The following is a 26,726-nucleotide window of genomic DNA, read 5'->3' on the forward strand; positions in this document are numbered from 1 at the left end:
TTGGATCATACTTTTAGAACCAAAACAGATTTTGAGGAATAGTCCTATCACAAGTAATGATCTCTCAACCGTTGCGTTTTCTGAACGCACCTATTGGGTGCGTTCGGACAACTCGACAGTTGCACAACGGTTGAGAGATAATCACTTCTGATTGGATCGTACTTTTGGAACCGAAGCAGATTTTGAAGAATAGTCCTATCGTAAGCAATGATCTCTCAACCGTTGAGTTTGGGTGCGTTCAGACAACTCAACGGTTGAGAGATCATCACTTACGATAGGACTATTCTTCAAAATCTGCTTTGGTTCCAAAAGTACGATCCAATCAGAAGTGATTATCTCTCAACCGTTGTGCAACTGTTGAGTTGTCCGAACGCACCCATTAAGCCTATGTCACACTACGGATTAGGATTGAGATTGGATTGCAATTTGGCCAATCAGAGAGAAGATCACTAAACTTAGGTTTGGTTTTCTTTTTTCTAATTGGTCAAATTTCAATCTAATCTCAATCCCAATCCGTAGTGTGACATAGGCTTAACCGCGTTCAAAGAACGTTCTCGAACGCGCGCGCAACCGGTATTTAAACGAGTTCAACCTCTTCTCAGCTGTTCGCGCATGTGAACGCGTCTCACATGGTCGTTCGGCTGTAAACAAGAAACGTATGAATTTTGTACAAAACTTTGCAACGAAGATATGATTACATTTTAATGAAGGAACATGTTTGCTTGTCCCAACGTTGTAGAAGCGATCAACGTCTCGCAACTTCAAATAACTTTGTGTTTTTAAGAAACTCTCTGCGATACACGCTTGCAAATGGCAAATCACGCGTATTCGTTGGCTCGGAAAACTTTCGTCTCGCATGTGTGTAACCGAGCGTTAAACGTGATGCAAAGCTACGCGGAGAGCAGACCGGCCATTATTTTGGGAATTGAGACCAGTTGCGACGACACGGGATGCGGGATTGTAAATACAGCGGGAGAAATATTGGGCGAGGCGATACATTCTCAGCATCTAACTCACTTGAAGTAATTCAAGAGATATGTGTTGTAATTCACATTTGATCGATTGTTTGAATAATATGATGATGAATACAATATCTTTTGATTGCGTGAGAAAATTTGACACACTTAGAAAGATATTTCATTACATCTTTTTATTTCTAGGTACGGTGGTATAATACCTAAAATTGCAAGTGACATACACAGACAGAACATAACCGATGTCTGCGAGACCGCGCTGAGGGCGGCCAATCTGAGATTAAAGGACATAGATGCTGTCGCGGCTACAATCAAACCAGGTCTCTTTTTGTCGCTCGCCGTTGGAAACGCCTTTGGCCAGTATCTCAGTAGAGTAGGTGACAAACCGTACATACCAATAGACCACATGGAAGCTCATGCGCTAACGGTGCGCATGGTGGAGGCGGTAAGTTCTTTAATCAATCGCGCACAAGTACGTTACGCGCAACGTTCTAATCGTTCACGTGTGTTGCAGGTAGATTTTCCCTATCTCGTATTGCTCGTATCAGGTGGTCACAGTATATTAGGAATTGTTGAGAACGTCGATCGGTTTTACACTCTGGGCACAACGCTGGACAATCCACCGGGTGAAGTTTTGGATAAAGTGCGTAATTTAATAAAATACTTGCATCAAATTTCTTGTTACTTATATGGCGTGTTTTTATATTTAAGTTTTTTTTCTCAGATCGCTCGCAGACTCAAGCTCGTGAACATGCCAGAATTTTCTCAGATGAGCGGTGGTCAAGCGTTGGAGGCCGCGGCGAGCAAAGCGACGGACCCGACGAAATTCGTCTTCCAAAATATCATGACGCAACAGAGAGATTGTCAGTTCAGTTTCGCGGGTGTGTACAACCAGTGTCTGAGGCACATTAACAAACAGGAAACGCAATTTGGCGTTGACGGCAGCGCGGTGATTCCCGACGTGTACGATCTCTGCGCCGCGGTTCAAACTGTTGTCATAAAGCACATATGTCACAAAACTCAAACAGCGATGGAGTTTGTCAGCAATCTAGATCTGTTCCCAAAGGAAAAGCAAACCTTGGTACGTGTCGAAAACAATCTCAAACATCGAAGACAATCAAAAAGTGAGTTTTTTTAATTTTATTTACGTTTGAATGTTTTGGGTAAGTCCAGGTGGTGTCGGGCGGGGTGGCGTGCAACAATTTTCTGGCGAAAGCGTTGGAGGTCGTTTGCTCGGAAAAGGGTTTCAGATTCGTCAGAACGCCGCCCCAGTTGTGCAACGACAACGGCGTGATGATCGCGTGGAACGGCGCCGAGAGGTGGATGGCGAACGCGGGTGTTCTTCGGGACAGAGATGCGATCGAGGCCGTGACGGTGCAGAAAAAAGCAGCTTTCGGAGAGGATTGGGTCGGAAGGGTGCAAGACGCGAACATAAAGTGTAAACTAGTATCGTTGAAGGGGATTTAAGACAAAAACATTGGGTAGATGTTAATCTCAGTCTTTCATCGCGAATAACTATCAAACCATCGGATTTGTTACGGAGTTCTTTGAAGCAAAACTACTTTAGTTTTGAAATTTGCGTCTCGATATGTACATAGGTACTTATATAACGAGTTGTTAGCAGTATTTAATGATTTAGTAAAAAAAAGTGTTTATTTTATATACAACAAGTTTACACAACAATCGGCGCGTGCTCCTCGAACCGCTGCTTCAGTCTGTCTTTCAATTGTAAATCCAGTCCTTCGCCGTATTCGGCGAAATATTGCTGTTCCTCGTACCTGTCCAAGATAGCTCGTATTCTATCCTTGATTGCGTTTATCTCGTTTTTATTGTTTGTTTTTAAAGACACCGTCAGAATATCGTCGAACCGCACGATTTGCTCGGGCTGCATGTCTTTCGGACAATTCGACACGAAACCGGGCAAATCCTTTAACATCGGCCTGATTTCCTTGAATATGTTGTCAGCGTTAGCGGTGTCCATTTTGTTAATTATTAGCATAGCCGGCCTTTCCAACAGATCTGGCTTGTAGAGCTCGATCTCCTTGTTCAGCAAGACCACGGTTTCCAAGCAGGATCGATAATTGCGATTGACCAACAATTGGAAACCTTGCACGTCCACAATGAACAGAAGCAATTTCGTTCTCTCGATGTGCTTCAGAAAGTTGTGGCCCATTCCGATATTCTTGTGCGCGCCCTCGATCAGGCCTGGCAAATCGGCGACGCTAATCTTTCTATAGTCCGAATAGGTCATAATTCCCAATTTGGGTCTTATGGTCGTAACTGCAGAGAGAAAATATAACAATTGAATTGTAGTTTGTTGAAAATTTTATATGGTTCGAAACGAATATCGATAAAGTTCCTCGAAAAAATAATTCGTACATGGATAATTGGCGATTTTGGGTTTGGCATTTGAAACGGCGGCCAGAAATGTGCTCTTGCCAGCATTGGGAAAACCGACCAGACCGACGTCCGCGATCAATTTCAAGTCCAGAGTTATCGTCTGAGTTTCACCCTTCAGTCCGTTGTAGCCTGTGTCCTCGCAACCGCCTGTGCCACCTTTAGCCACCAACAGTTTGGAATCTTCCTTGTCCAACTCTCCTACAATTTTCACACAAAGATAAAATAACGACAAAGATACACAGTTGTACAGGCAATATTGTGGAAATTTGTGTTCACCTAACTTCACCCCATTCTGATTGTAGACCGTAACTCCGACTGGAACGGGAATGATCTCGTCTTCGCCAGATATGCCTATAATTCCTTTTGCTGAACTATCACCTCCCATTTCCGCTTTGACTCGCTTGGTCTTCAATTTCTTAGCAGTATCCGTAAGTGTCAGTTTTTCTTGCGCAACCACATAGACATTACCTCCAGCGCCTCCTATTCCTCCATATCGAGGTAAACCAGATCCTCCCGTTCCTCCTCTGACATGAAGGTGCAGTCTGTCGATGAACGAAGAGCGTAAATATTTTCTAGGTATCTGCAATCCAAAAAAAAATTCACTTGTCCGATATCAAAAGAATTCTGCCCAGTATTTATATAATTAAATAAAAATCTTACCTTTTTGACACCGTTTAAAATCTGTGTCAAAAGCACCATTGTAACATAGACACTAGCAAAAATTTATTTTTGAATCTATTTGTCAGGTCGCCGATACTTTGCTAAATAAATGTAAATGTTACAATTGTTCTTTGCGTAGAAGTTTTATTTTTTTTTTTTTACTGAATAATTAACGCGCACTTTAGCTTGTATTCGAACTTTTTCGTCATCTTTTATTACTTTTGCGAGGTCTACGTTTGTTATTACGTCGTGAAACGAGCATTTGCGAGAGGTTAGATAAGTTAGATTGGGTGCGTTCAGACAACTCAACGGTTGAGAGATCATCATCTTATGATAGGACTATTCTTCAAAATCTGCACAGGTTCCAAAAGTATGATCCAATCAGAAGTGATTATCTCTCAACCGTTGTGCAACCGTCGAGTTGTCCGAACGCACCCAATGGGTGCGTTCAGAAAACGCAACGGTTGAGAAATCATTACTTGTGATAGGACTATTCCTCAAAATCTGTTTTGGTTCTAAAAGTATGATCCAATTATAAGTGATTATCTCTCAACCGTTGTGCAACTGTCGAGTTGTCCGAACGCACCCAATGGGTGCGTTCAGACAACACAACGGTTGAGAGATCGTTACTTATGATAGGACTATTCTTCAAAATCTGCTACGGTTCCAAAAGTATAATCCAATCAGAAGTGATTATCTCTCAACCGTTGTGCAACCGTCGAGTTGTCCGAACGCACCCAATGGGTGCGTTCAGAAAACGCAACGGTTGAGAGATCATCATCTTATGATAGGACTATTCTTCAAAATCTGCTACGGTTCCAAAAGTATGATCCAATCAAAAGTGATTATCTCTCAACCGTTGTGCAACCGTCGAGTTGTCCGAACGCACCCAATGGGTGCGTTCAAAAAACGCAACGGTTGAGAGATCATTACTTATGATAGGACCATTCTTCAAAATCTGCTACGGTTCCAAAAGTATGATCCAATCAGAAGTGATTATCTCTCAACCGTTGTGCAACTATTGAGTTGTCTGAACGCACCCATTGTCCGTGATTTCGAGACAATCGAAGTGTCGCACATCGAGAAGAAAGACGCGCTATCGATATATATCGACTCGTAAGTATCGCACGCCGCCGCTAGGTGGCGCTTGCTGTCCGTTCGCTGCGGGCGATTCGCAAACTCGAGTAATTCAAATCCACGGACTGCGGATCTCGCGCAAATCTTCGGACTGGTTGCAAAAAAAAAATACAACAATTACGCAAGCTAAAAGGTAAAATAACAAAGTCGCAGTTACAGTTCGAGTTAACGAAGCGAATATTGTCAACTTGAAAGATGCGCGCGACTTCTAAGTACGGTCTCGCTCTTTATAGCAAATATATTTGCCGAAACCTGCGACACCTTTTCTTGTCGGCCATGTTCGTACCGAGACGATCACGCTCGATAAACAATAAAATTTGTACACACACATGTCCGCGTATGTTTGCAACACAGTGTCGTCTAGGAGCATATCAATAGCTTGGTATTTATGTTTTGCGAAATGAAGCGCGTGATGCTGAAATAGAAACGTATGAGCGCGAAGATGAGTTTTAATTCACACGCAGCCCCGCGTGACGATTTTATTGACACAATCTACGAATTATGCGATACTTTTTTTATTTATTTATCGGCACGAGATGTTAACAAAAAGCCAATTCTCGCGTGATTTTTTTGTTTCAAAAAGATTAGACATAGTTGAGATAAACAACGAGACGTAAAAAATAATGTTACAAAAATTACACGCGTTGCAAAAATTACATATATTACAAAAATGTGCGAATTTCGTCCGATCGAGGAAAAAATTCAAGCGCGATTTTACAGACCGCGGCAATAATTTTTCAGGAGCCGATCGCACGATGCGGGGTCAAGTGAAATCAATTGCGTGGAGTTTCTCGTATCAATTGGCGACTTTGCCGAGGGAGAGGCCAAGGGAGAGAGAACGAGGTGACGATCGCGGCCTTCCCTCGTCTCTGCGAAACTCGGAGGCTCGTCCGATACGACGACGGTGGTGGCGAAGAGGAGGTGCCGCGTCGTACAACACCAACAAGTGCGTTAAAATTAAATCTAGCCGTCTCTCGGTCGAACACGACGTCGTCCACACGACGAACGTTGGCGTCGTCACGTCCTCTAGCTCAGTCTCAAGAGCACACCCCGGCCGCACGGATGCGATAATCCGATCGTCGCCGATCTAACGTTTTTCCGGCATTTTTCCTCCCGCGCGATCGTATACCCCCGCCTTTCTCTCTTTCGCGAGAAATACTCGTGGTTTTTTCTTTATCTTGATTTCGTCCTTTCCGCGATTTCCGATTTTCTTCCGTGCGTTTTGCCACGTATCCCCGAAAATTGTCCGATCGTCCGGGGACTCCTCGCGAGACGTCGGAGTCGTACGAACTCCGGACTCTTAACCCTCCACCTGAGATCTTCATCGAGGTAAATCCTACACACACTCACACATGCATGAGAGAGAAAGAGAGAGAGAGAGAGAGAGAGAGATCCGAGTTAATAATTCTCTTCTTTCAAAATTGCGACCATCATTTTATGCGACATACGTGGCCTTCGTCTTTATCGTTCGTTAGCTTCATTTTAATTATAGAACTTCGCGCAACGCGCAGTTCGAACATACGTCCACGACGCGAATATTACTTGAAGCGGATACTCTTCACGCGAGTTTCTCATCTTCTCTTGGCGCATCAAAGACTTTGAAGCGCCATCGTAAAACGACGCTGTGTAGGATTTGATGAAAGTCCAACATCGTTTCTTCATTGTCGCTCGTCTAAATCCGCTCGAGAGAAAGAGAGAGAGAGAGAGAGAGAGAGAAACGCTTTTGTAGGTACGCGATTACCGGAGGCGCGTTTATTACCCCCCGTCGATTTCTTTATCAACGTTCTCCGGAAATTGAAGGTACGGCGAGGAGGAAATCATTCAGCTCCAGAAATTATCCACGTTATGATGGACTTCGAAGAGTATACAATCACGATCGATCGCGACGAAGCTGAGAACCTGATAGCGGGGAGGTGGGGTCTTCTATTGTTCCTGAATGGTCGTGAGACAAGAAGAGCGCACACAAGGAGTGTGTCATCGGGTTACTAGCCTTGATCAACGGCCAAATATTTGACAGGGAAAGCGTACCGTTGTCACGATACTTGTGCTAATTTTACGTGCGCTATACGCGCGGCGCAGAAAACTATGAAAACCGACCAGTGACAACCGAAGCCTCGTGACAACAGGATTTGTTTGTTGCTTCTCGAATATTTTTAATCGCTCGGTCTTCTAATCTCTCTCTCTCTCTCTCACACATAAAAGAAAAACAAAATTATTGATTAAAAAACACATAGAAGATATATAACACGTGAAAAATTAAAAAAAAAAAATGTTTCTTGGATCGTCATATGTAAGACTTTCAGCCAAGTGTGGTCGACTATCTGTGTCATTCAAGTTTTATTATCCAATTTTACATGTAATTGAAGTTTTTTTTTTTTAATTAAAAATTCGCGTTTACAGATGGACCGAGACGACGAGGATTTTGGCGAGGGCTACATCGCGGAGTCGCATCCGCTGCGGCCGACGCATCTCACGGTGCCGCTCAACGGACGATCCGACTCGCGGGCGCCCAGTATCAGCAGCAGCGTCAGCGACCTCGACGTACCGATATACACCAGGGAGACGACCATACCGCTCTCAGCGAGGAAGGTAAGTGTATTCGTTTAAAAATCAACGAACACGCACAGCAAGAGCGGCTGTCACCAACTGAGATCAAACGCACGTTTCTCACGGTTTCGTCGAAATCGCGCGAGCGAAAACCAACAAAATTGCGATCCGCACGGAAAACTTTTTGATTTATCCCGAGTTATTTAAAAATTTTATTTATTTACAAACAGCAGAAAAATATTTTTAACATAAAAAACCACGTATAAAATAAATCTTGTAGCGTCAAGTGATTCTCATAATTTTTTAAAAGGAATTTATTGTACCGAAAACCGTCGCGCGCGACGGTTTGCGCACGTAATGTTATAGACAATGGAGAAACGTCGGCGGGAGCACGCCGATATTTCGTCGGAGCGAAGAACTGCGAATGGTAATGAACGTCTATGTTGAAAAACAGGCGGGAAAACACTTTATTTTTAGCGCTACATGTCGAAATCGTCGGTTATTCCAAGTCAGGTGGGCGGACACGCGCGCTCGCGCATGTCTCGCGCAAACGCTGCAAATGCGGTCGGCGTCGCCCGCCGTCGGTTTAATTTTGTTTACCGAGGCGGCAGCGTCTCGTGACGCACGTGATAATACGCTGAAGAAGTGCAGAAGATCTGCGCGCATTTAATTTAAATAAACGCCGAGTCAGTTAATCCTCTTGCAATTTGAATTTAAAAAAAAAAAAAAGAAAGATTGTTCTCTTCTTTTCACAAAGTTTTCTTTTGTAAATTGTCGAAGTCGTAATCTCTTACGTAATCTGTTTGCGCATTCTTTTTTGAGATCAGAAATTCCATCAACCGGAAACTAAGTACTGTCGAAACGAATGAAGGCAGAACGTTCATCATAAGACAACGGATAAGCTGCGCGTCTCATCTCGCGCAAACTTCTCGCCGCTGAGAAAAAACGTTCGTCAAACATTGCCAATTGTTTTAATGGATGTGCAAACGCGGCGCGCGTTACAACGTCTCAGGAATTTTCCCGGAGGAGGATGTGCCGGCCGCGAGATAATTATCGCCGTGTTTTCTTGGCAAGAATTGCCACGCTCTCGTCGCACGTTCATCTTCGAAAGATTTTAATTAACAGCAAATCTCCGAAGAGCGACTTTCAATTGATCGCGGGAACGATCTCGATTTAAAACAGTGTTGGATGTTTTTTTACATTTCACCTACAGGAATGGATGAAGAAAATCAATCTCGAGATCTCGATTGACCCTCAGAAGTGGGACTGCATCAACGGGCGCTCGTAATCGTCGGTGTCATCGATGTTGTCGCGCAAGATATCTAGCGCATCTCCCGATCATCTTACGTCACGCGGAGCCAATTTGCATATGCGCGATCGAGCGAGCAGTTAATTTCGCCAATATCTTTTGTTACATCGTTGCGGTCAATATGATATTGTATTGATTGCATCATCCATTGAGGGAAATGCATCGCTTTCTCAAATAAACATCAATCGCGTCGATTGCGTTTTATCAACACATTGCTATACAAATAAAAAAAAAAACATAAAATATCACCGCGGACATAATTCGCGATTTAAATTTCCTCGTAGGCGCTTTTTATTTTTTTGTTTGTTTTACTTTTTTTCAACTTTCTCTTCGCGTCTCTCTTTTCTCTTTGTTCTCTTCTTGTATCTTTCCGATTTTTTTTTTTTTTTTCGAGCGAAAAAACGTTATCGCGAACGCCCGGATCGGAAGACGCGAAGTTTAGCCGCGAGTGACGCAACGCGAGCGTCATGATGCGCACTTGACCCGAGTTTAATGGAATTCCAAGCATTCGATTAAACACATGCGGCCGGTGCGTATCGCAGTTAATTAAGTACACAGACCGCGCACTGCTTGAAAAAAGTAAGTGATCGCGCTCGATTTATGCGCGATATGGAATATATTGATTGATAAGTATTCGAAAAAGACGCGTATAGATAGCGTCAGCGTGGAATCACATTTTTTTGTCAAGTCGACGAGACAAGTTTCATTCTCCTTGGAAGAAGAACAAGTGTCAAACGCTGTGGCTCGCACACGTGGCGCTTAACACAGCTCGCTCGTGTGTGTAGCCATTTGCGGCAACGAATGAGTTGTCGCTCGAACATTTTTTCCCAGCGAAAATTTCTAATTTTTTCGTCCCAGATTCGGAGATAAACGGCGGCAGCCAAATCTGACGAATAAGGCGCCGACTCGCGTGAATTTTGGCCGTCGCGACGGTTTAAGCTGCATCCTCAGAAGTGTCACCGAGACCGTTTACTTTGGACACTTATCAATCGTTCCTCGTAAATCACGCCAAGGTTACTACACTTTATTTTGTCCGCTTGTGTCTATTAGAGACACAAATGCAACTTTTACATACAGAAGCAATTTGTATTATACGTCTCTCTCACGCAATGTCGCGCGCCGTTACGCGCGCCTTCAACAGGTGAAGGAAGGTTTGCTCTCCCGATCGGCGTTTCCACGATGACGCAAGTCTTTACCTATGGGTGAACGTATCGATCGACAGAGGTTCCCATTGCTCGCCGAGGACGCGTGCGATCGGAGTTGCAGAAAAAATAAATTTTTTATTAGATTATAAAGCGTCTGACGCAATTGCGTCGAGAAAAAAACGCAAAATACACGTACGCGTTGAAGATGACTCGTCGCGGGAAGAATCGGGACGCGGTCTCTCTGCGGGAATTCAGTTCGCTACAACGGAGAACACCCGGTCTCGTCGGCGGCTCGCGATTGGTCGATTCGGTGGGTGTGCGCGGAGGCACGTAACCTGGCCTTACCAGAAGAGAATAGTTTCGTCGTCTGACGAAAGCCGCAACGAGAATTGCGTCTCGTGTGCAACGGCACAGCTAGCGCACGAGAGATTTGTCTAGAGATATAGATAACAACCGCGTCGTAAAAATAGTAAATTGCTATTCTCCCGACGAGATGTTTTCCGCGCAAATGAGGATGACGCGCGCGCGAGTAGCCGTTCAAACGGGAGCGAAAAGGATTGTATTGTATCTCAGGGGCAAAGTAAAACACACACACACACACGCGCGCATGTAAAATTGTGAGGTAAGATAATCGTAAAATTGAATCTCCTTCAAACAAAATAAATTCTACAAAACTGTGCGTGCGCTTGGAATAATTTCATACAGAAGAAAACTTCTATCTGGTAGCGTGAAATAATAATTTTGTAACAATGTTAAAATAAAATAATTTTTCTCTCGAATTGATTGACTTCGTGCGAAAATAATCGCGGTTTTTGTTATTTATTAAATATCTCACACACGTCCAAAAATACATCTTCGATCGGTGTATTGAGCAATTTGAGAAATTCAAAGCGTATTTATTTATTAAATAATACAAAAACCACAATTTTCTATTTTCGTACTCCAATCCACTAAAATAAATAATAAATAAACACGTGAAACGCGAATCAATGTTGAACGAAAAGATGACGACTTATCTTGAGAACCAAGTGATGCTCCTCTTAATTTGCTTGAATTACCTCAAGTAAGTGCATGACTCACTTATCAGGTATCATAACAATTTTAATTACGGATTAATGCGTCACTGTCGTATTTATCGATCGCGTAAGTTGCAATCGTCTTTGTTCTTCCGAACTGATAAGAACGACGCAAATGAATGAAAGTTGTTGACATTGATTATATCTTATCAAAACAATTTAATCAATTTAATTAAAATTAAATTAAACTTTTTCAGCAAGACGCTTCCTCTATTTTTGTCTCCGACTTGCTTCCTCGAACGATTCTTGAATACATCGAGTTGCAAAATGATACATTTTTTCTCAACATTTTTCGCAACGCATGCGTAAACGCAATGTATCAACAGCTGGCTATCGCGGAAATAGCTGTCACTCCGTTTTCATCGAAGTGGCCCCCGTCTTTTGGGCCGAAGGATAATAAGATGAATATTATGTACATTACGTCGTGCAATCGCGCGTCTGGCGATGCGCCAGCCTCTCGTGACCGTCCCGCAGACGCGTGACGTCATCGGGCGCTGGCGTGAGTATTTTCACGTGGGCCGAAATCACATGCGTGCGCGTACACACATACGCGTTCACCTTGTGCGTACACCCTTCTCCGTTCTTTCTTCTTTCCCATCTAACGATTTCTCTGAACGACTTCGATCAAATCCTCGCCGGTGATTACACGTAGCGTTTCATCCCCTTTGTTTTCTCACAGAAGTCAGCAATGTGACATTGTTGGATTTAATAAAAACGCGTTCATCATCCCCCCCTCCAATCTCTTTCTCTCTCTCTCTTGTCACAAACACATCGGCGAACGTGATGAGTTACATAACTCGCCACTCATCGACGATCGCTTTTCGGTTTTCAACGCGTGTTTTCTTTGTGCAAAAGCGATTCCTCTCTTCGAAAAGTAATAACGAAAAGCAATTGCGTGTCGCGCACAACATTCTCTTTATTTTTACGATTTATTACGTAATGTTTAATAGATTTTCAGGCTTAAAAAAAAATACGCTCCCAGGATGTACGCGAATTCTTTAGCCAATTTGAAGCGAAGCCAATTTTTCTTGGCAGAAACGTCGATCACTCCGCCTATCCAATTCTTCAGCCGAGCTTAAACATTGTAACGCAAAGCATTATAAAAATATCAGATTGTAACGAAAGAAGTTCGGTAAAAAACGATCGATGTTTACGCCGGAGTTTTTACGCAAATCGAAATGAATCGAAAAATGATGCGATTGCGTCATCTGTTTTCTTTCTACCCGAAAAAAGAGTTCGACTTCCTACAGAGAATCCTTTTATCACTCGGAAGCTGTGCGAAGTCTTTGTATTTTCGTCGGTGTGTGAAAATTAATTACCGAAAACAACAAATCCGCCCACTCTTCCCCCCAAAAAAACGTGATCGGTAACAGCCGCGATATGACGTCATCGTCGCAACGATCGCCGTGAGACATCCATGCGCGCGGTGAGTGAGTGACGCAACCGCCGGATTCTCTCTCACCGCCGGGGCGAGAGACGAGGATGGTTTTTCCCTCGTCTCTCACGTATCGTCGAGGGTTGTGTGCGCGAGGGGGATGAGAGATATTCGCGCTTGCGCCGCGAGGTCGGTCGACGGGGTTTGCGCCACGGCTGCGCCGCCGTCAACCCTCTCGTTCGTGGGAGGTATTGGGGCTCTCTCACGAGGATCGAACTCGCGCCACTCAGAATAGACGATCCCGCGCTTCCCTGGTCCCACCTGGTCTCGCGGTCGCCAAAGGTGAGTTAACGCAACATATAATTTTCCAAGACACGTGATTTTCTCCACCGAAAAGGTGCGGTTGACGCGCCTTGTCCTGTGTGCCGGGGATTCTGTCACATTTCGGACACGCACGTGTGTTGGACACACAGAGACAGACGAGGTTTCGCCATCTCTCCCGCTGCGGGTTCATCGAATCGCGTCGATATTCCATCCGGCATATACCTAGTTGTGTTCGATAATCAGACACTCGCCGTGTTGTGTAACGTATTGCTCGAATTCTCGTCCCGATAACGTTCGAGGAAAAAAAATGTTATCTCGTTACGTTCCGAACGTGTATCTATTTTGGCGCGTCCGGTACCGGAGCGATTCGCGGATTCGGAATATAAATTTTGTTTGCCGCACGATCATCGAGTGCAAATTTCAATGCCGAGTTAGTTACACCGCAAAGTTTTGATCTCGGAGTTTTTTGTGGTCGCTCGTTTCCAGATACGATAGAGGCGCTATCGTTGAATTTAATGGCGAGTGTGGGATACGATAGGTGTACACCGATATGACCTTTGCCGCTGACCTTTGCCGCCACGGTTTATCATCCGCGAGTTGGGGTTTTCCGTCAACGTCAAACGAACGTCGCGACCGAATTATCGAATATTTTTCAGGGTGCTCGGATAAACCGACGGATATCTAATCTTTTTTTGGAAGAACAAGCGAGTCTCGCGATACGCTTCTCAAATTAGAAACCGATGAACGAGACATTCGTTTACACATTATTTTATTTACATAAATTAAAAAGTTGAATTGCAACTTTTTATGTGTTGATTTTGATGCGATTGCTAAAAAAAATTGATAAAATTGATATAAAATGTTTTTCAAGGGAGCGTCAATTAATTTCGAAAGACACCGAAATATTCCACGACTTGCATTGATTTAAATATTTCTTTTATATTCAGATTTTTAGAACACAACAGAGTTTAACAAATACGATCCCGGTTAAACTGTCTTGGATTTGCATAAAGAGGGAAACGGAATGATAAGAGAGGACACAAGCGCGATTACATAATTCCGTTTTTCAATAGACAACACGGTGACAAATGAGTTTTTCTCTCGTTTCCATCGCAAACACTCCGTTTGCTCGCATGTGTAACGAAAAACACTCCGTTATAAGGAAATTAACGTTTTTGTGTGGAACTCGTTGTCAGTCTTTATTTAAATACACGCTTCCTTGACGACATTCAGTTCTTCGTTAAATTTTGTTTCGCGAAGAACACGTTGCTTATATCGTAACGCAAACAAACGGAAAGTTTCTGCGAAACGAATTTGTTGCAACAGCGTGTATTTTTTTTTGCGCAAAAGAAAATCTGCGATAAACAAAAACCGATCGCAAATTTTTATCAATTTGCGATCATCGGGAGTGCTATCTCGCGCTTTGTTCTCGTCGCGAAATTAATCATTTTTCTTCACGTCACGCTCGGTTTTCTTCGCGTCATGCTCCCGCGAGTATTCCTTCGATATTACACGCTCGCCGAACGGCCGTCCAGTCTTTGGTCGATCGATATCGCATTTCGTGTGTTGTGGGTTAACGCGAGATGATTCGCGAATGTATTTCACCACGTTTCGTGGAGGTAACTTGTTCGCATCTTGGAGCGCGACATTGTCCTCTCGAGCGTCGCACGTCGTAATTGCACGGAGTCGGAATCATCTCGCGAGCGTGTTTTATTTAACACACAGTTTGCGTTTTTAGAATTTCATTTCACTAACCAACTTGTTTTTCTTTCAAGCTGCCATACAATGGGTGTGGAAAAGGAAAAGGTATAGTCGTCTATAACACGATTCGCTCGTCGGAGGGGCGTAGACGGAAATTAAAAACATCGCTTCGCTTGTTGCACAAGTAAAAAGGACTTTCTCATTACTTGAAAGAGTTTTTCGTTACTTTTTTATTTTATTTCGCGTAAATCGCATATTCAAAGATTTTTACTGGGGAAAATAAAATTTTGTTTCGTACATCTCGAGAGATTTTTCCTCGGGATCTTGAAAGACGCGTGTGGGTTTGAGCCAAGCGTATCTTTTCAAACGCACCTCCGCGCATTTGCCCTCTACGCCCCCGTTGTCGTTTGTGCGTTTGTCAGGTGATTGGTGTATAATACTAAGCGTTTTGCTGTAGTCAAGCGAGGATATTCAAGAACAGGCGTCGACGCCAACGGCTCTGGCTCCGGCTCCGAAGGTAAATTCCATTTATCTCCGATATTAAATTTTCTATTATTCAACGCACGCGCTTATCGTGAAAATAAAATCGAAATACAAAACTAAAGTGTTTTTTACGTCAAAAACACCGCCGTTTGCGCGCGCGTTATTAATATTATTCGAAGCGACAATTTTATCGAACACACAGACATTCCCGTCTCTCTGTAATTTATTTTATCGCTAATAATTACGCGCGCGCGCGCGCGCGATACGAAAAATTACGAAGAGTTACAAACATTTTTTCGAGCGCCCTGTTATCAGCGCAACCTCGTTGTAATTGTCCAAATAAAACGATAAATTCGCGTTTTTATCCTGTTGCAAAACGCACTTACGAAAGTAATCTCAACTCTTTTTTTTTTTATATATCTCTGTTTTTTTCGCACGCAGTCCGCCACGGCCGATAAGGATTGGGTGAGTATTATCATTTACACGCCGTTTAACAGCGTAATTCTTGTCTCGAGAAAGCGTGTTACAACGTTGAGAGCGTGGTGCTCTCGATCGGGGAAAAATGTGCGCGACGGGAAAACGTCGCTGCGTTAACGTCCCGTCAAAGTCGTTGACACGGAGGTGTTATCTTTGTGTATGTATAAACCGGCATCTCGTGTTGCTATAAACAACACAAGAATCGCGCGCGCACACACACACACCCGAGAGTTTCAGAGACGACACTCTCTCTCTCCACATGTACAGAGGAGCGCGCGCTTGACGAGACGAAATCAAAATTCAAGATAAGGATCTTACAATAGCGAGTGTTAAAGATACAAAATTAATTTTTGCGCCGCGCGATCGCAAATAGAAATAATTCCCAATTGTATTTATACGCGTCGTTTACCGAACGCATTTGGTTTTACATGCGCGCGATAATGCGCGACTCAAAGTCCACAAAAGATAAAGCACTATCGCGGCGAATGCGTGTTGAAATTTTGGTGAAAAAAACGGACCGATAAACGTCTTACGTTCTTTTTTTTTTTACGTTAGAAAAAAAAAAAAAGTCTGCTCGTTCGATTTATGGCCTGACGATGTGAATTTCTCGACGATAACGAATTTTGCACAATATATGACGATTACATAAATGTGTACTCGAACGAAGAGGGCAAATAATTTATTTGTTGAGAAGGTTTTTTGTTTTGTTTTTTTTTTATTGAATCTTTGATTGCAAATCGGAGTCGAAACGTGTGTCTGACTTTGAACGTGAATGAACAAAGTGTAGCGCGCGCATTTTATTTGACGTGTCTAGCTCAACTCTGAAGAGAGCCGTTGAATTTTTAAAACGCAATACACATTCCCGACGATTCTCCTCCATCAGGCCAGGAGACACACGTGTGTTTGTATTGCTAATATTCACATGTAAATTAGATCGCGCGTGCGTAGTTCACATCGGCCGACATGTTACGGCAATTACCAGTAAATTGTCCCTAATGACGTGCTTCGCTATCTGCCGTCTGAATTCTATTCGCGTTATTAATACGCGTTTCTTCCTTTTGCGATATTTTTAATCGCGGCTTAATGACGCAAAAGAAACTTCAAGCAATTAAAACCTATGCAGTCACTCTTTTATTTTATTCGGTGTTATAAAAAAAAAAATGAATTGCCAATTAAACATTTGTAATTGATATTTTTGGTTCCTTAAGTTTTTAAGGATGTTAATCCCCGCTAATAATCGGGACGCGGTAAAACAAGATGAGATCTCGAAAATCAGTGCGTGTAATTGTTTTCACTTATTAAACGGACTTTATATATATATTTTTTTTTTTTTTACATGTTAATATTTTCACATCTCTCGCATCTTTATTAAAGAAATGTCAATGTGTGAAAATGAAGAAGGTTTTTTTCACAAATTGAATTAATTTTTGTAAATTTTTTAACAAGTGCAAAATTAACATTTTGTCGAAACTTGATTCTCACATTTTTTGTATATTTAGGAGATTTGCGTTCGAATTGCGATAGAATACACAGCGTTATTTTACAAAACGAATGTTGTGTGTCGAAGACGAATTGAGTCTTCCGAGACAATGTGCGTACGCGAAGCGCGCACACGTTGCGCTACACCAATACGGTTAATTGTAAAATTGACGCGACCGGTCGCGGCACTTAACGGGCCACGTCCGGTATCGTGTGCACTTCGTACTACTACAAGATCGCTCTCTTGAGGCTAAAGAGGAACGGAGGAGGTTCGCGACGACGACGGTGCAAAGAATAAGAGACGTGTTCAAAGTGCCACGTAATTTCCATTTTCTTTTTTTTTTCAAAGATCACAAAACACAAGTGCGTGTGTTTACGTAGGAGAAGATTCTCGAATTGTAAAGGCAAACACACTACAACTCTCTCTCTCTCTCTCTCTCTCTCTCTAAAACGAGATTTCGAAGAATAACCGTGAGAACGGTAGAATGAAGAGCGACCCTCTTTGAAATGAAAGAATCTCGAGGGTCGCGAAGTGAGTCTGAAAGATTTTTTTTTTTACAGCGCAGGAATTAAATTTTAATAAAATAATATTCTGTTATTAATTTTAATAACAAAAATATATTACCGAGTTCTTTTACTTACAGGCTTCTGAGCCTGAGATTCCACCGTATTTGTTTTTTTAATTACGTTTGAAAGCAACGATTAATAATAATGAAAAATAATTTTATACGGCACGTGTGCGCTTAATCCTTTAATAATTAACACAGTCGTTTGATTGATTGATAAACGATTATGTCTCGACGGAGTTATCTCAATCGACGTTTCCGCGATAAGACAAAATCGACGCTACTTCTCGTCGCGCGACATATTCATATCGATTCGCGTGACCGCAAGACGCTCCTTTTTTTTTTTCGACCGTAATTCGAGCACACACGAGTCGAGTTTACCTTCGTCTTTTTTCGATATATCATTCTTTCTCGCGCTCGACTCGATGTGCGCAGTTAGATCCCGTTTCTCACCGTGTTTGCGAGCGCGTCTCTCGTCTCTTTCAATGTTCGCTTAAAATCCTACTTTTCAAAAGTCGATGCGAAAAATCAGAAATTCAACGTGAAAAACAGAAGAAAAAAAAAATCAGTTCCACATTGTCGCCGTTTGAATCCGCGATATACCGGCACGTTTTTTGTTTTTTTTAAACCTCGCGCTTTCATCGCGGATTCACCGGGAGATCCGGTAGATCCGGAAAGTCGCTCGTGCCTCGAACGGTTTCGCAGATCCGCTATTTCGTTTTTTTTTTTTTCTTCAGTCGAGGCACGCGTCTCCCCCCTTCGTTTCATTCGCCGGAAGGGGTGCGTGGGACGGTGAAAGGTTCATTCGTGCGAGAGATCCAGCTGTCGGGATCGTCCAATCGCGCCGCTCATGCATCGGTCCAGGGGTTCGGAAGAGGGGAACACACCCGGCGCGGTGATGAGCGGGGACTTTTGAAAATCGGCTTCGGTTAGGCCATCGCACGAATAGCGCCGCCAGTTGCGCGCGCTCGCGACCGTGACATGCAACTTGCCTGGTCTGAGGTCGTCGGTCTTTGCTCCAGACGATTTTTCGAAGAGTCACTCCCGAATCGAGTTGAATTCCCGCGGAAACGAAATATCGCGAGGAGAACAAGTGTGTCATTGCGGTCCCGAGAAACGGGAGAAACGAAACAAAGAAAAAAACGGGGAACACAGGTTTGCTTCTCTCGTCCGACACGGCGTCTAATTTCTCATTTCCAGCGGCATGAAGCTCAAGGTAAAATTATCGAGAGAACATCCTTTCTTCTCAAATGAACGCGCGGCTTGTCTATAAAAAAAACTCGCTGAAAAATTCGCTGATTTTTTTTTGTGACTTTCTCTTCGAATTGAAATTGTCAGATTGTCGTTGAAAATTGAAAATAAAATGTTCTCGTTGTCTGTAAGTCTTACTTTAAAATGTGACTCGCGAAGTCTCGCTCTCGCTCTCGATCATTTAAAAATTATCATACAACGTTTTTTCGCTTGAGAAAAATCGGACAAGAAAAATTTACATACGTTGTGAGATTTTCGATGAAGCTGCTGCGGACTGCTGTACAAACACGAGAACACATTTGTATTTCGATGATAAACATGGCACGATAGTATATCATTGGCATGTGTCGTCACACACCGGCTCTGACAAAGGTTAATGGTTTTGATGCCTAAACCGGACACGCGAATGTTATCGCTCAACAACAAAGTCGCAAATTTACGGATTAGAAACCGCTTTTAAAATTCGGGAGACGAGGAATCTGAATTGGCGAAAAGGTCAACCGGATCTGTTATTTCAAGACGAGACGGCGCGGATATTAAAACATTTTACAGCTCGCTCTGTTCTGTGAATAAAAAAAAAAAAAAAAAAAACTGTTCGCGAGCGTATAAAATTCTGCTGAATCTAAAAATATTGCGAGAACAGAACGTCTGGAAAGAAAAACACGAGATATTTCGAAGAGACATTCGTTTATGATACAATATAAACGCGAAAGAGCAAACACTTGCTCTTTAGCTCAACCGCATTATCAACAGTCAAACAACGCCGAACGCGCTCGTACGTAATATCACAAACCTATTTGTTTCGCGCTCTGACGTTTTATTGATAAATAATTCCATTCGTGAATTCCGTTTGTGACATATATCCTACATGTATTTATGAGAGAGAGAGTCTGCCCAATAATATTTATGAAACCCCAGAGATCCGTTCTTTCTGGTCTGTGGGCGCTTCTCTCTCGCGTGCGTAGGAAACATCGTTTGAAGAAGACCGTGCGGCATTAAACAATTATACCTACACGTATAAAATAAAAAAATATTTACGCAACTCGCGCGTAAAACAGTCATTTAATATCTCCGTTAGATAACGTCGCGAATTTTGTCACAAAATTGTGTTTTTTGGAGTAAATTTATATTATTGTATAAATAAATTGTATAAATTTAAATTATTTATATATTATTGTAATTTCTTTATTAAAATCTTGTTTTAGCTCGAATTTGATCTTTTTTTTAACTATATTCTTGGGTAAATTGGGTCTCTCTCGTTTTTGTTTTCTCATTACGAGTCATTTAAGTAAATCGAACTCCCGATGTTTTTTTTTTTTTTACCTTTTGCGTTCAAGTTTCATTTAATTCTCCCGCGCGTGTGAGATATTAATTTTCACATTTTGCATAATCAGTTATTCGGTTTCTTGTTTGTCATCGGATCGTCGTGTAACACGCGTATCACAAACGCGGATCTCTCAAAACAAAAAAATAAACAAGTTGTAGGTGGCTTTCCGCCTGTTGCGGAATTGATATCATCTTTTCCGCTTTATCGTCACGTTGAACATTCGCTGACGCGCTAATCAAGACGACCATTCAATCAACTTAAAACTAAGCTTGATTTAAGTAATTTATTTTTAGACTGTCAAATGTGCGCTACGCGTTGTTACATACAGACCGAATATTAACACGTGACGATTGAAATATTGGGACAAGTTGGCTGTGAGGAAAAGAAGCGGCGATCGCGCGCGATTGGCTGCAATTCGATAATGATCAAAAGCGGAGGAAGTGTCTCGTCAGTGCTTCTTGAATTCAATGTTGCGAGAGAGAAAGAGAGAGAGAGAGAGAAGCTTCCATTCGAAAGCGCGCGTGAAGGGAGGCCGTTTAAACACGACCAACGTCGGTTCATCGTCGCTCGTGAAATCCGTTTGGAAAATTTTTCAAACAAAAATTGTCGCTCGCAATTGAACCTAACATGTGACAAGACGTGTTATTTTCGCGCGAACTAGACACCGACACCTGCAACAATCGACCTCTTTGTCAAGACGTTCTTATTGTCTCCGGGACATTCGCGTAAGGACGCGCGTCGCTAAAGAAATTAGCGCGGTCTCATCTCGCTGGTATTTTTTTTTTTCTTCACGAACAAAAATGAAGCGTCGTTATCGCGGCAATTAACATAATGCGCGGACGATGAGGCGTCGTTATTGACGTTTCGTTGATTGCGCAAGAAGGTTCGTCGTTACGAAGCGCGCGGCCAGCTAATCTTCGCGGCATGCGTCTGCTTCTGTCTTCTATAGAGGATGTTCGAGAGACCTTCTTCGCGATGACACGGTAACTCGGCGAAACGTGAGTCGAATCGAAATCGAGTTTTCTCGATCGCGTTATTATTCGCATTCACACAACGTGTACGCGCGCGCGCGCGCGTCATTGACGTCTCCGTCAAGGATTAAAGAAATTGATCGAGTTTGAACGTTAAAAAAAAAAAAAACGTTTTACATTGGCTCCGAGTTATTACGCAATCCCCGACGCGATGACTCCTCGCGATTTCTCTCTCAAATTCCTCGCAACTCGAACGAGGACTTCGTGAATATCATGAATAAAATACGAATCCGCGCTTTTGTGAAAATGTTGTGTTTTTTCTTATTTTTGTTTATTAGAAAAACTATCTTATCAGATAACGAAATTCTATGCATTCTTCGTGTCGTTCGCAGAGAGACTCAACCGACGACAATCTGCATACTTTCAATCGTGACATTTCAATAAATGAATTATTCACAGCAAGGCTCTCACTTGTAAGGTGTTAGTTCAAGCTCACATCCCCCCCCCCAGACGGAATTATCAGATCCAAATATTCTTGACGTCGCCCGTCGCTGATAGGGAGAGAGACGCAGGTTGCGACGTAAAATAAAGAGAGAGATTTGTTTTTTTTGCAAAAAATCAAAAATGAAAGGTTCTTTCAAAAGGATACGACACGTCATTGAGCGCGAAAACTGGTTGCGCGCGCGGACCTTGTACGGAGGGCCGGCGACGTCGGAATTAGTAGCGGCTTGTGCGAGGTAACCAAGACGACGGCGTCACGAAGCAACGTGCGCGCGTTCGGAAACGCGCGGTGTATTGGCGAATGTTCGCGCGAGCGATTCGCGCTATTTTTAGCGCCGCTCGAGCTTCCGTCGTCGTCGTCGTCGCCGTCGTCGTCGCCGTCGCTCTTTCTCTTTCTCTTTCCGATCGGGGGGGCTCGTCCGTGGTTCGCGCCAATCGCGACGTTGCACGCCTTCGCCACGGCCAATGATTGTCCTCGCTGACGCGAGCGCGCATACGCCACCAGAAGCGCATACGAATAGAAAACGCATTCTTGAAGAGACGCGCGCGATACGTCACCACGGTCTGGAATTTCGCTACACAGAGGAGCGACGAAATGTTTCCCGTTTTGCTCTGCGGTCTCGCGCGTATGTCGCGTAATATGTAACATACGTAAACGATAACAGTTGTGTGTTGTACACACACTCGCGCACGTAAATGCTCACACGCGCGCGCGCGCGCGCGCGCACACACACACACATACACGGGCATTAGTTAACCGCTGATACCGCTTCTGGAATCATAGGCGTCGCCTCGAAAACCGTCGTTAGAACAATCATTGTCATTTAACATTCTTTTGACGAATGACCGTGTGGAAGTGAAAGATCAATATCTCGATTTTTCACAACTGTCGTTATTTTTTAACTTGACTTTTTATTGTTTTTTTTTTGTTTTTGTTTTCAGTTTCACCATCTTCGATTAAATTAATCGACGGATCGGTCAGCTTGAACGAAATGATCTCGACCGATTGTGATAATCGAAAATGATGAAACAATGGAATTACGATTTTTAAAAGCAGAGCGTTTCAGATTAGAAAGAAAAAAAAACAATGATTTGCGAATAATTACATAATCTTTTTTTTTCGACGAATTGAAAATTCAATTCCGCGCGCGTTGAGTTTCCGTCTCTTCTCATAATGTGTTGTATTTTTTCACGATTTTTCATGAATATTGCAACAGAAAAAATTGCGCACAATGCGTGTAATTCCATATATACGGAACACATATACGTTGCGGACATATACGTTGCGTTCAAAATTTTCCGATCATCTTCAATCTTCCGAAAGAAATCTCTCTGATTTGTTTCGAACTGAGAAGAGAAGAAGTTTTCAAGAGAAACAACACACGACCGCGATAATGCGCGGGATTTGCCGTGTGACGCGTGCGAATTGCGTCCGGGTCGTCGTTTCCAAGGTTTTTTTTTTTACAGGTTTTGCACACACCGTGCACTCGCCGACCGTGAGCTCAATCGCGCTTTTATCCCTCGCTCGTCTTTGCGCGCGATCAATATCGCTCAATTTTCCAGCGTCTCTCCGATTGGCTCCGCGAGAGAGTTGCACCTTGATTGAAAGCTGATTCCACGCACGTCTGCGGATAGCAATTTGTTAATTCTCAATGTTAGGTATCTTCAATGTGCGTTTTGACCGAGGAATGTCGTTAAAATAAAACAGAATGAGAGAGAGAGAGAGAGAGAGAAAAAAAAAAGAAGAAAAATTGTGTCAAAGAGAGATTTTTTCATATCTTCGTCGAAACGAACGTTATTGCAAAAAGAAATGCCATCGTTCTTGAAACGTCCGACTCTTCCGTGCGTAAACGTCTATATTTGTGATGTGAGGAATAATGTGGAGAATTATATAACGCGAGTTATACGTCCGATCATATGTGACCGCGGGTCGGACTTTTTTACGTTCCGCCGCACGTCGCGTTTGCAACCAGTCGCTTTAGCATTGGTAATCTCGTCCAGTCGTGCCTCCGTCGAGTATCGAGTTCGCCGTATGCACCAGTTAATGAAATGTATATCGTCGTGGAAAAAAAAAAAAAAAAAATAGGTTTAAACGTGACCGCTGTTTGTATTTTCCGCGTCTGACCGCGCGTATTAATTTCTCGTAACTAGCAGTGCGAGTAATGACGACAATGATGATACATACTCGTTGAAACTAAGAAACACACGCGTGATTTTAATATTTTCTATCTTGTTTTTTTTTTTTTTTTTTAACAAATGACTGATTTGATGACGCAATTTTGAAAATAAATCAATTGACATCACGCGATAGACAGATTTTGCAATTTATTTCGCAGTCGTTGTGTTTTTTATCAGACTCCAACGCGAATTCAACATTAATTCGCGTATATATATATCTATTTTTTTTTATTCGTTGCGCGCTTCTGTTTGCATTGGTAATGGATGTTAATTAACGTAACCTGTTGAGATTTTTAACTAATGCAAATTACAATCTAAGGCGCTCTTTACGTAACGCGTTGTTTTTTTTTTAAAGTAAGCTTAAAACCAAACGGAGCCACTGGTCCTGGGTGGATATCAAATTCAATACGCTTTGTTTTTTCTTTCTTTTTTTTTGTTCCCGAAAAAAAGTCGTTTTGAATTTTATTCGCGATGCGTTTTTCTTCCGGCGATGTATTTATTTAACATACCTCTTAATTTTTATTATAGTGCGACACTTGGACTTTGACTGTGTGTCGACAGTTGCTGATCCGCTTTCGAAACGATATCTTGGACTAGACCGGGCCGGACAAAACAAGTTTGTTTTGAACGTTTCGGCGAGACAATTTCTCAAGGAAGAAATGTTGCCTACGCGGAGAAGTATCCAATTTTTGCGGATACTTAATTCACACGCGCGATCACGAGACTCGGCGCGAAGGTAGCGCCGTGCAAACTTTGGATTTCTCATTTGCGAGATAGATAACGAAATATAAGACGCGCAAAAAGTTTCGTCATAAAACAAATGTTTGAGAAGCGGTCCATCGTAAAAATCAAACACGTCCCCCCATGCGGGAATGAAGTTTGTTTTTCCAGCTTATTTTTCTAGGCCGCGCACATATCTCGGGGTTGCAAAACGAAGGTTTTTGATAAAATTTATTTTTTTAAAACAGATTGAAAATGAAAATGAAAAAAAAAAAAAAACGATTTCGCCACGTGTTTTGTGTTGTCCAGCTTCTCTCATATCCGGGATAAAGGTCGTAACAACGTTGTAATAACGTCGTGGAAACACGATTGATGATGATATTACATTGATATTTTTCGAGCGGCAGTTTAAAGTCCGACGCACAGTCTCTCGTGCATTTCTCGTGAATTAATGTCACAAAGTGCATGGTACAAATGCGGCGGTTATAATACACTGACGCGATTATTGTTGTTGTAATCAACGAGTGTACGAAGTACACTCGGCTATCGCCGCCGACGACGACGACGTCAGAAGACGCCGCTGCTTGCGCACCGTTGTCAAAAAATGCGTCGATAAATAATTTACGCGACTGTAAATATTTATCGACATGCAAAACACAAACAAACTCACGCCCGCGAACAAGCGGACGTTGATGATGATAATGCGAACTTTTCCCATTCGCGATTCTATCGAAATGTGACGATGCGAATTTTTTTTTTCTTTTTTTTTCTACGCCCGCGTTAACGCGTTTTTTTTCTCTCCTTTCTTTTTGTTTTCCGATTTTTTGATTTAATCGAGGTCGCGCGCGCGATAAAAAAACTCAAACATTTTTTTTTTTTATCACTTTATCGTTGTAAAACAGTTTCAAGACCGACCTGTTGTTGAAAAAAGTACACGCGCGTAATTAAGAGACGGATCGAGGATAAAAATTTCTCCCATTCTTCGACTGTCTCTCGTAAAATTTATTGTTTGTCGCGGAAAAACGTTTCTTTTGCAAATTTGCGGTTTCTTTACGATTCCGACGTTATCGTTACCTCGGCTACGCGACATTTGCGCGCTTTTATTGCTGACTTGAGGTGATTACGTACTTTTTTTTACGTACGCGCGCGAAGATCATCGCTGTATCGCTTACCATGAAATTAAGACACGAACAATCTGTCTGAGCTTACGCCTTTGGTGTACAAGCTCCCGCATCGAGTATCAGCTTTCCATAACGAAGTACGCGCGCGCGCACGTGTGTGTGTGTGTGTGTAATCGCAAAAAGTCAACCAGTACAAAGGCGTTGTAGCGCCATGTTAAATACAAACGCACGCACACACGCACCTGGCGTTTTTGCACACGTACATACCTTCCGGGTGGCAGAGATATGTGCGTGTGAGGCTCGCTCGCGTATAAGAACGTTTGGCGGGGGTACCGACCCAGCAGTCTTTGGCACGTGTTGCGGAGACACTCTGGAGAACGGTGTTGGACATCGGTGTCGGGAACGCGAGGCGCGCGATTATACATAAATTTTCTTTACGTCCGTTCGATCGGAGTGAAAGTAACGAGCAGTGCAACGAGAGAGTGCGTGCGTTTGTCTGGTGCATTGTCTCCCGATAAGCATTAAGAATGACGGTTAAATCGACCGAGTACGAGGTGCCATATTTGAGAAGAGCGGTAGGCAAAAAAACTTCCTCTCCCCCGAAAATAGAATTAAAAAAAAAAAATTGAATTTTCGTTTCTCTGAAATTTGAACGTATGTAACTTCTTTCTTTCGGATTGGAATGTTAAATGCGTTAGAATATTTTTGCATATTTATCTAAGCAGTTTTGTACAATCTATCCACACATATTATTTATGTCACTTCGCGTGACGCGATAAGAGAAATAAATACACCGAAAAAATTATATTCTTGTAAGTATAGAAGATTTTATACTTAAAAAATCTTCTTAAAGATTTTAGATGATATTCTTCTGAAATTAAGAATATATTCTTTATTTAAGAATATAGTCTTTTTCGACAGTGAGATATATATGCTTTTCTATAGAGGCTTTTTATATTCTTATCAATATTACTATTTAGAGGATTTTCCTCTTAAAATAAGAA

The 26,726-nt window shown here is 42.5% G+C and overlaps 3 protein-coding genes across 7 annotated transcripts in view; 2 read left to right on the plus strand and 1 right to left on the minus strand.

Moving 5' to 3' along the window:
- The first annotated feature begins 585 nt into the window (after positions 1-585).
- Positions 586-2,458, plus strand: LOC109859386 (probable tRNA N6-adenosine threonylcarbamoyltransferase, mitochondrial). The gene is made up of 6 exons (XM_020437611.1): positions 586-656; positions 785-1,022; positions 1,161-1,419; positions 1,489-1,617; positions 1,699-2,055; positions 2,148-2,458. The coding sequence occupies exons 2-6, from the start codon at positions 811-813 to the stop codon at positions 2,439-2,441; spliced, it is 1,251 nt and encodes a 416-aa protein (XP_020293200.1). The 5' UTR covers positions 586-656; positions 785-810; the 3' UTR covers positions 2,442-2,458.
- Positions 2,459-2,625: 167 nt separating this feature from the next.
- On the minus strand, positions 2,626-4,327 carry LOC109859388 (GTP-binding protein 10 homolog). Its single transcript, XM_020437612.1, has 4 exons — positions 4,035-4,327; positions 3,651-3,954; positions 3,354-3,572; positions 2,626-3,254 (listed from the first exon to the last, which is right to left on the minus strand). The coding sequence occupies exons 1-4, from the start codon at positions 4,071-4,073 to the stop codon at positions 2,647-2,649; spliced, it is 1,170 nt and encodes a 389-aa protein (XP_020293201.1). The 5' UTR covers positions 4,074-4,327; the 3' UTR covers positions 2,626-2,646.
- Positions 4,328-6,221: 1,894 nt separating this feature from the next.
- The window catches only part of LOC109859374 (solute carrier family 2, facilitated glucose transporter member 1-like), a 25,289-nt gene continuing 4,784 nt past the window's right edge, over positions 6,222-26,726 (plus strand). Inside the window, exons 1-3 of one of the 5 annotated variants that reach the window (XM_020437595.1) lie at positions 14,723-14,753; positions 15,106-15,165; positions 15,573-15,596. In XM_020437595.1, coding sequence (XP_020293184.1) covers positions 14,733-14,753; positions 15,106-15,165; positions 15,573-15,596 — 105 coding nt within the window. In that variant the 5' untranslated portion in view covers positions 14,723-14,732. Of the gene's footprint in view, positions 6,501-7,425; positions 7,462-7,571; positions 7,761-14,722; positions 14,754-15,105; positions 15,166-15,572; positions 15,597-18,608; positions 18,870-26,047; positions 26,298-26,726 lie in introns of those variants that run through there. The other 4 variants (XM_020437594.1, XM_020437593.1, XM_020437597.1 and 1 more) reach the window with 4 other exon arrangements.

This window comes from Pseudomyrmex gracilis, unplaced genomic scaffold (assembly GCF_002006095.1).
Source record: "Pseudomyrmex gracilis isolate BER0280 unplaced genomic scaffold, ASM200609v1 scaffold_260, whole genome shotgun sequence".
NCBI lineage: Eukaryota > Metazoa > Arthropoda > Insecta > Hymenoptera > Formicidae > Pseudomyrmex > Pseudomyrmex gracilis.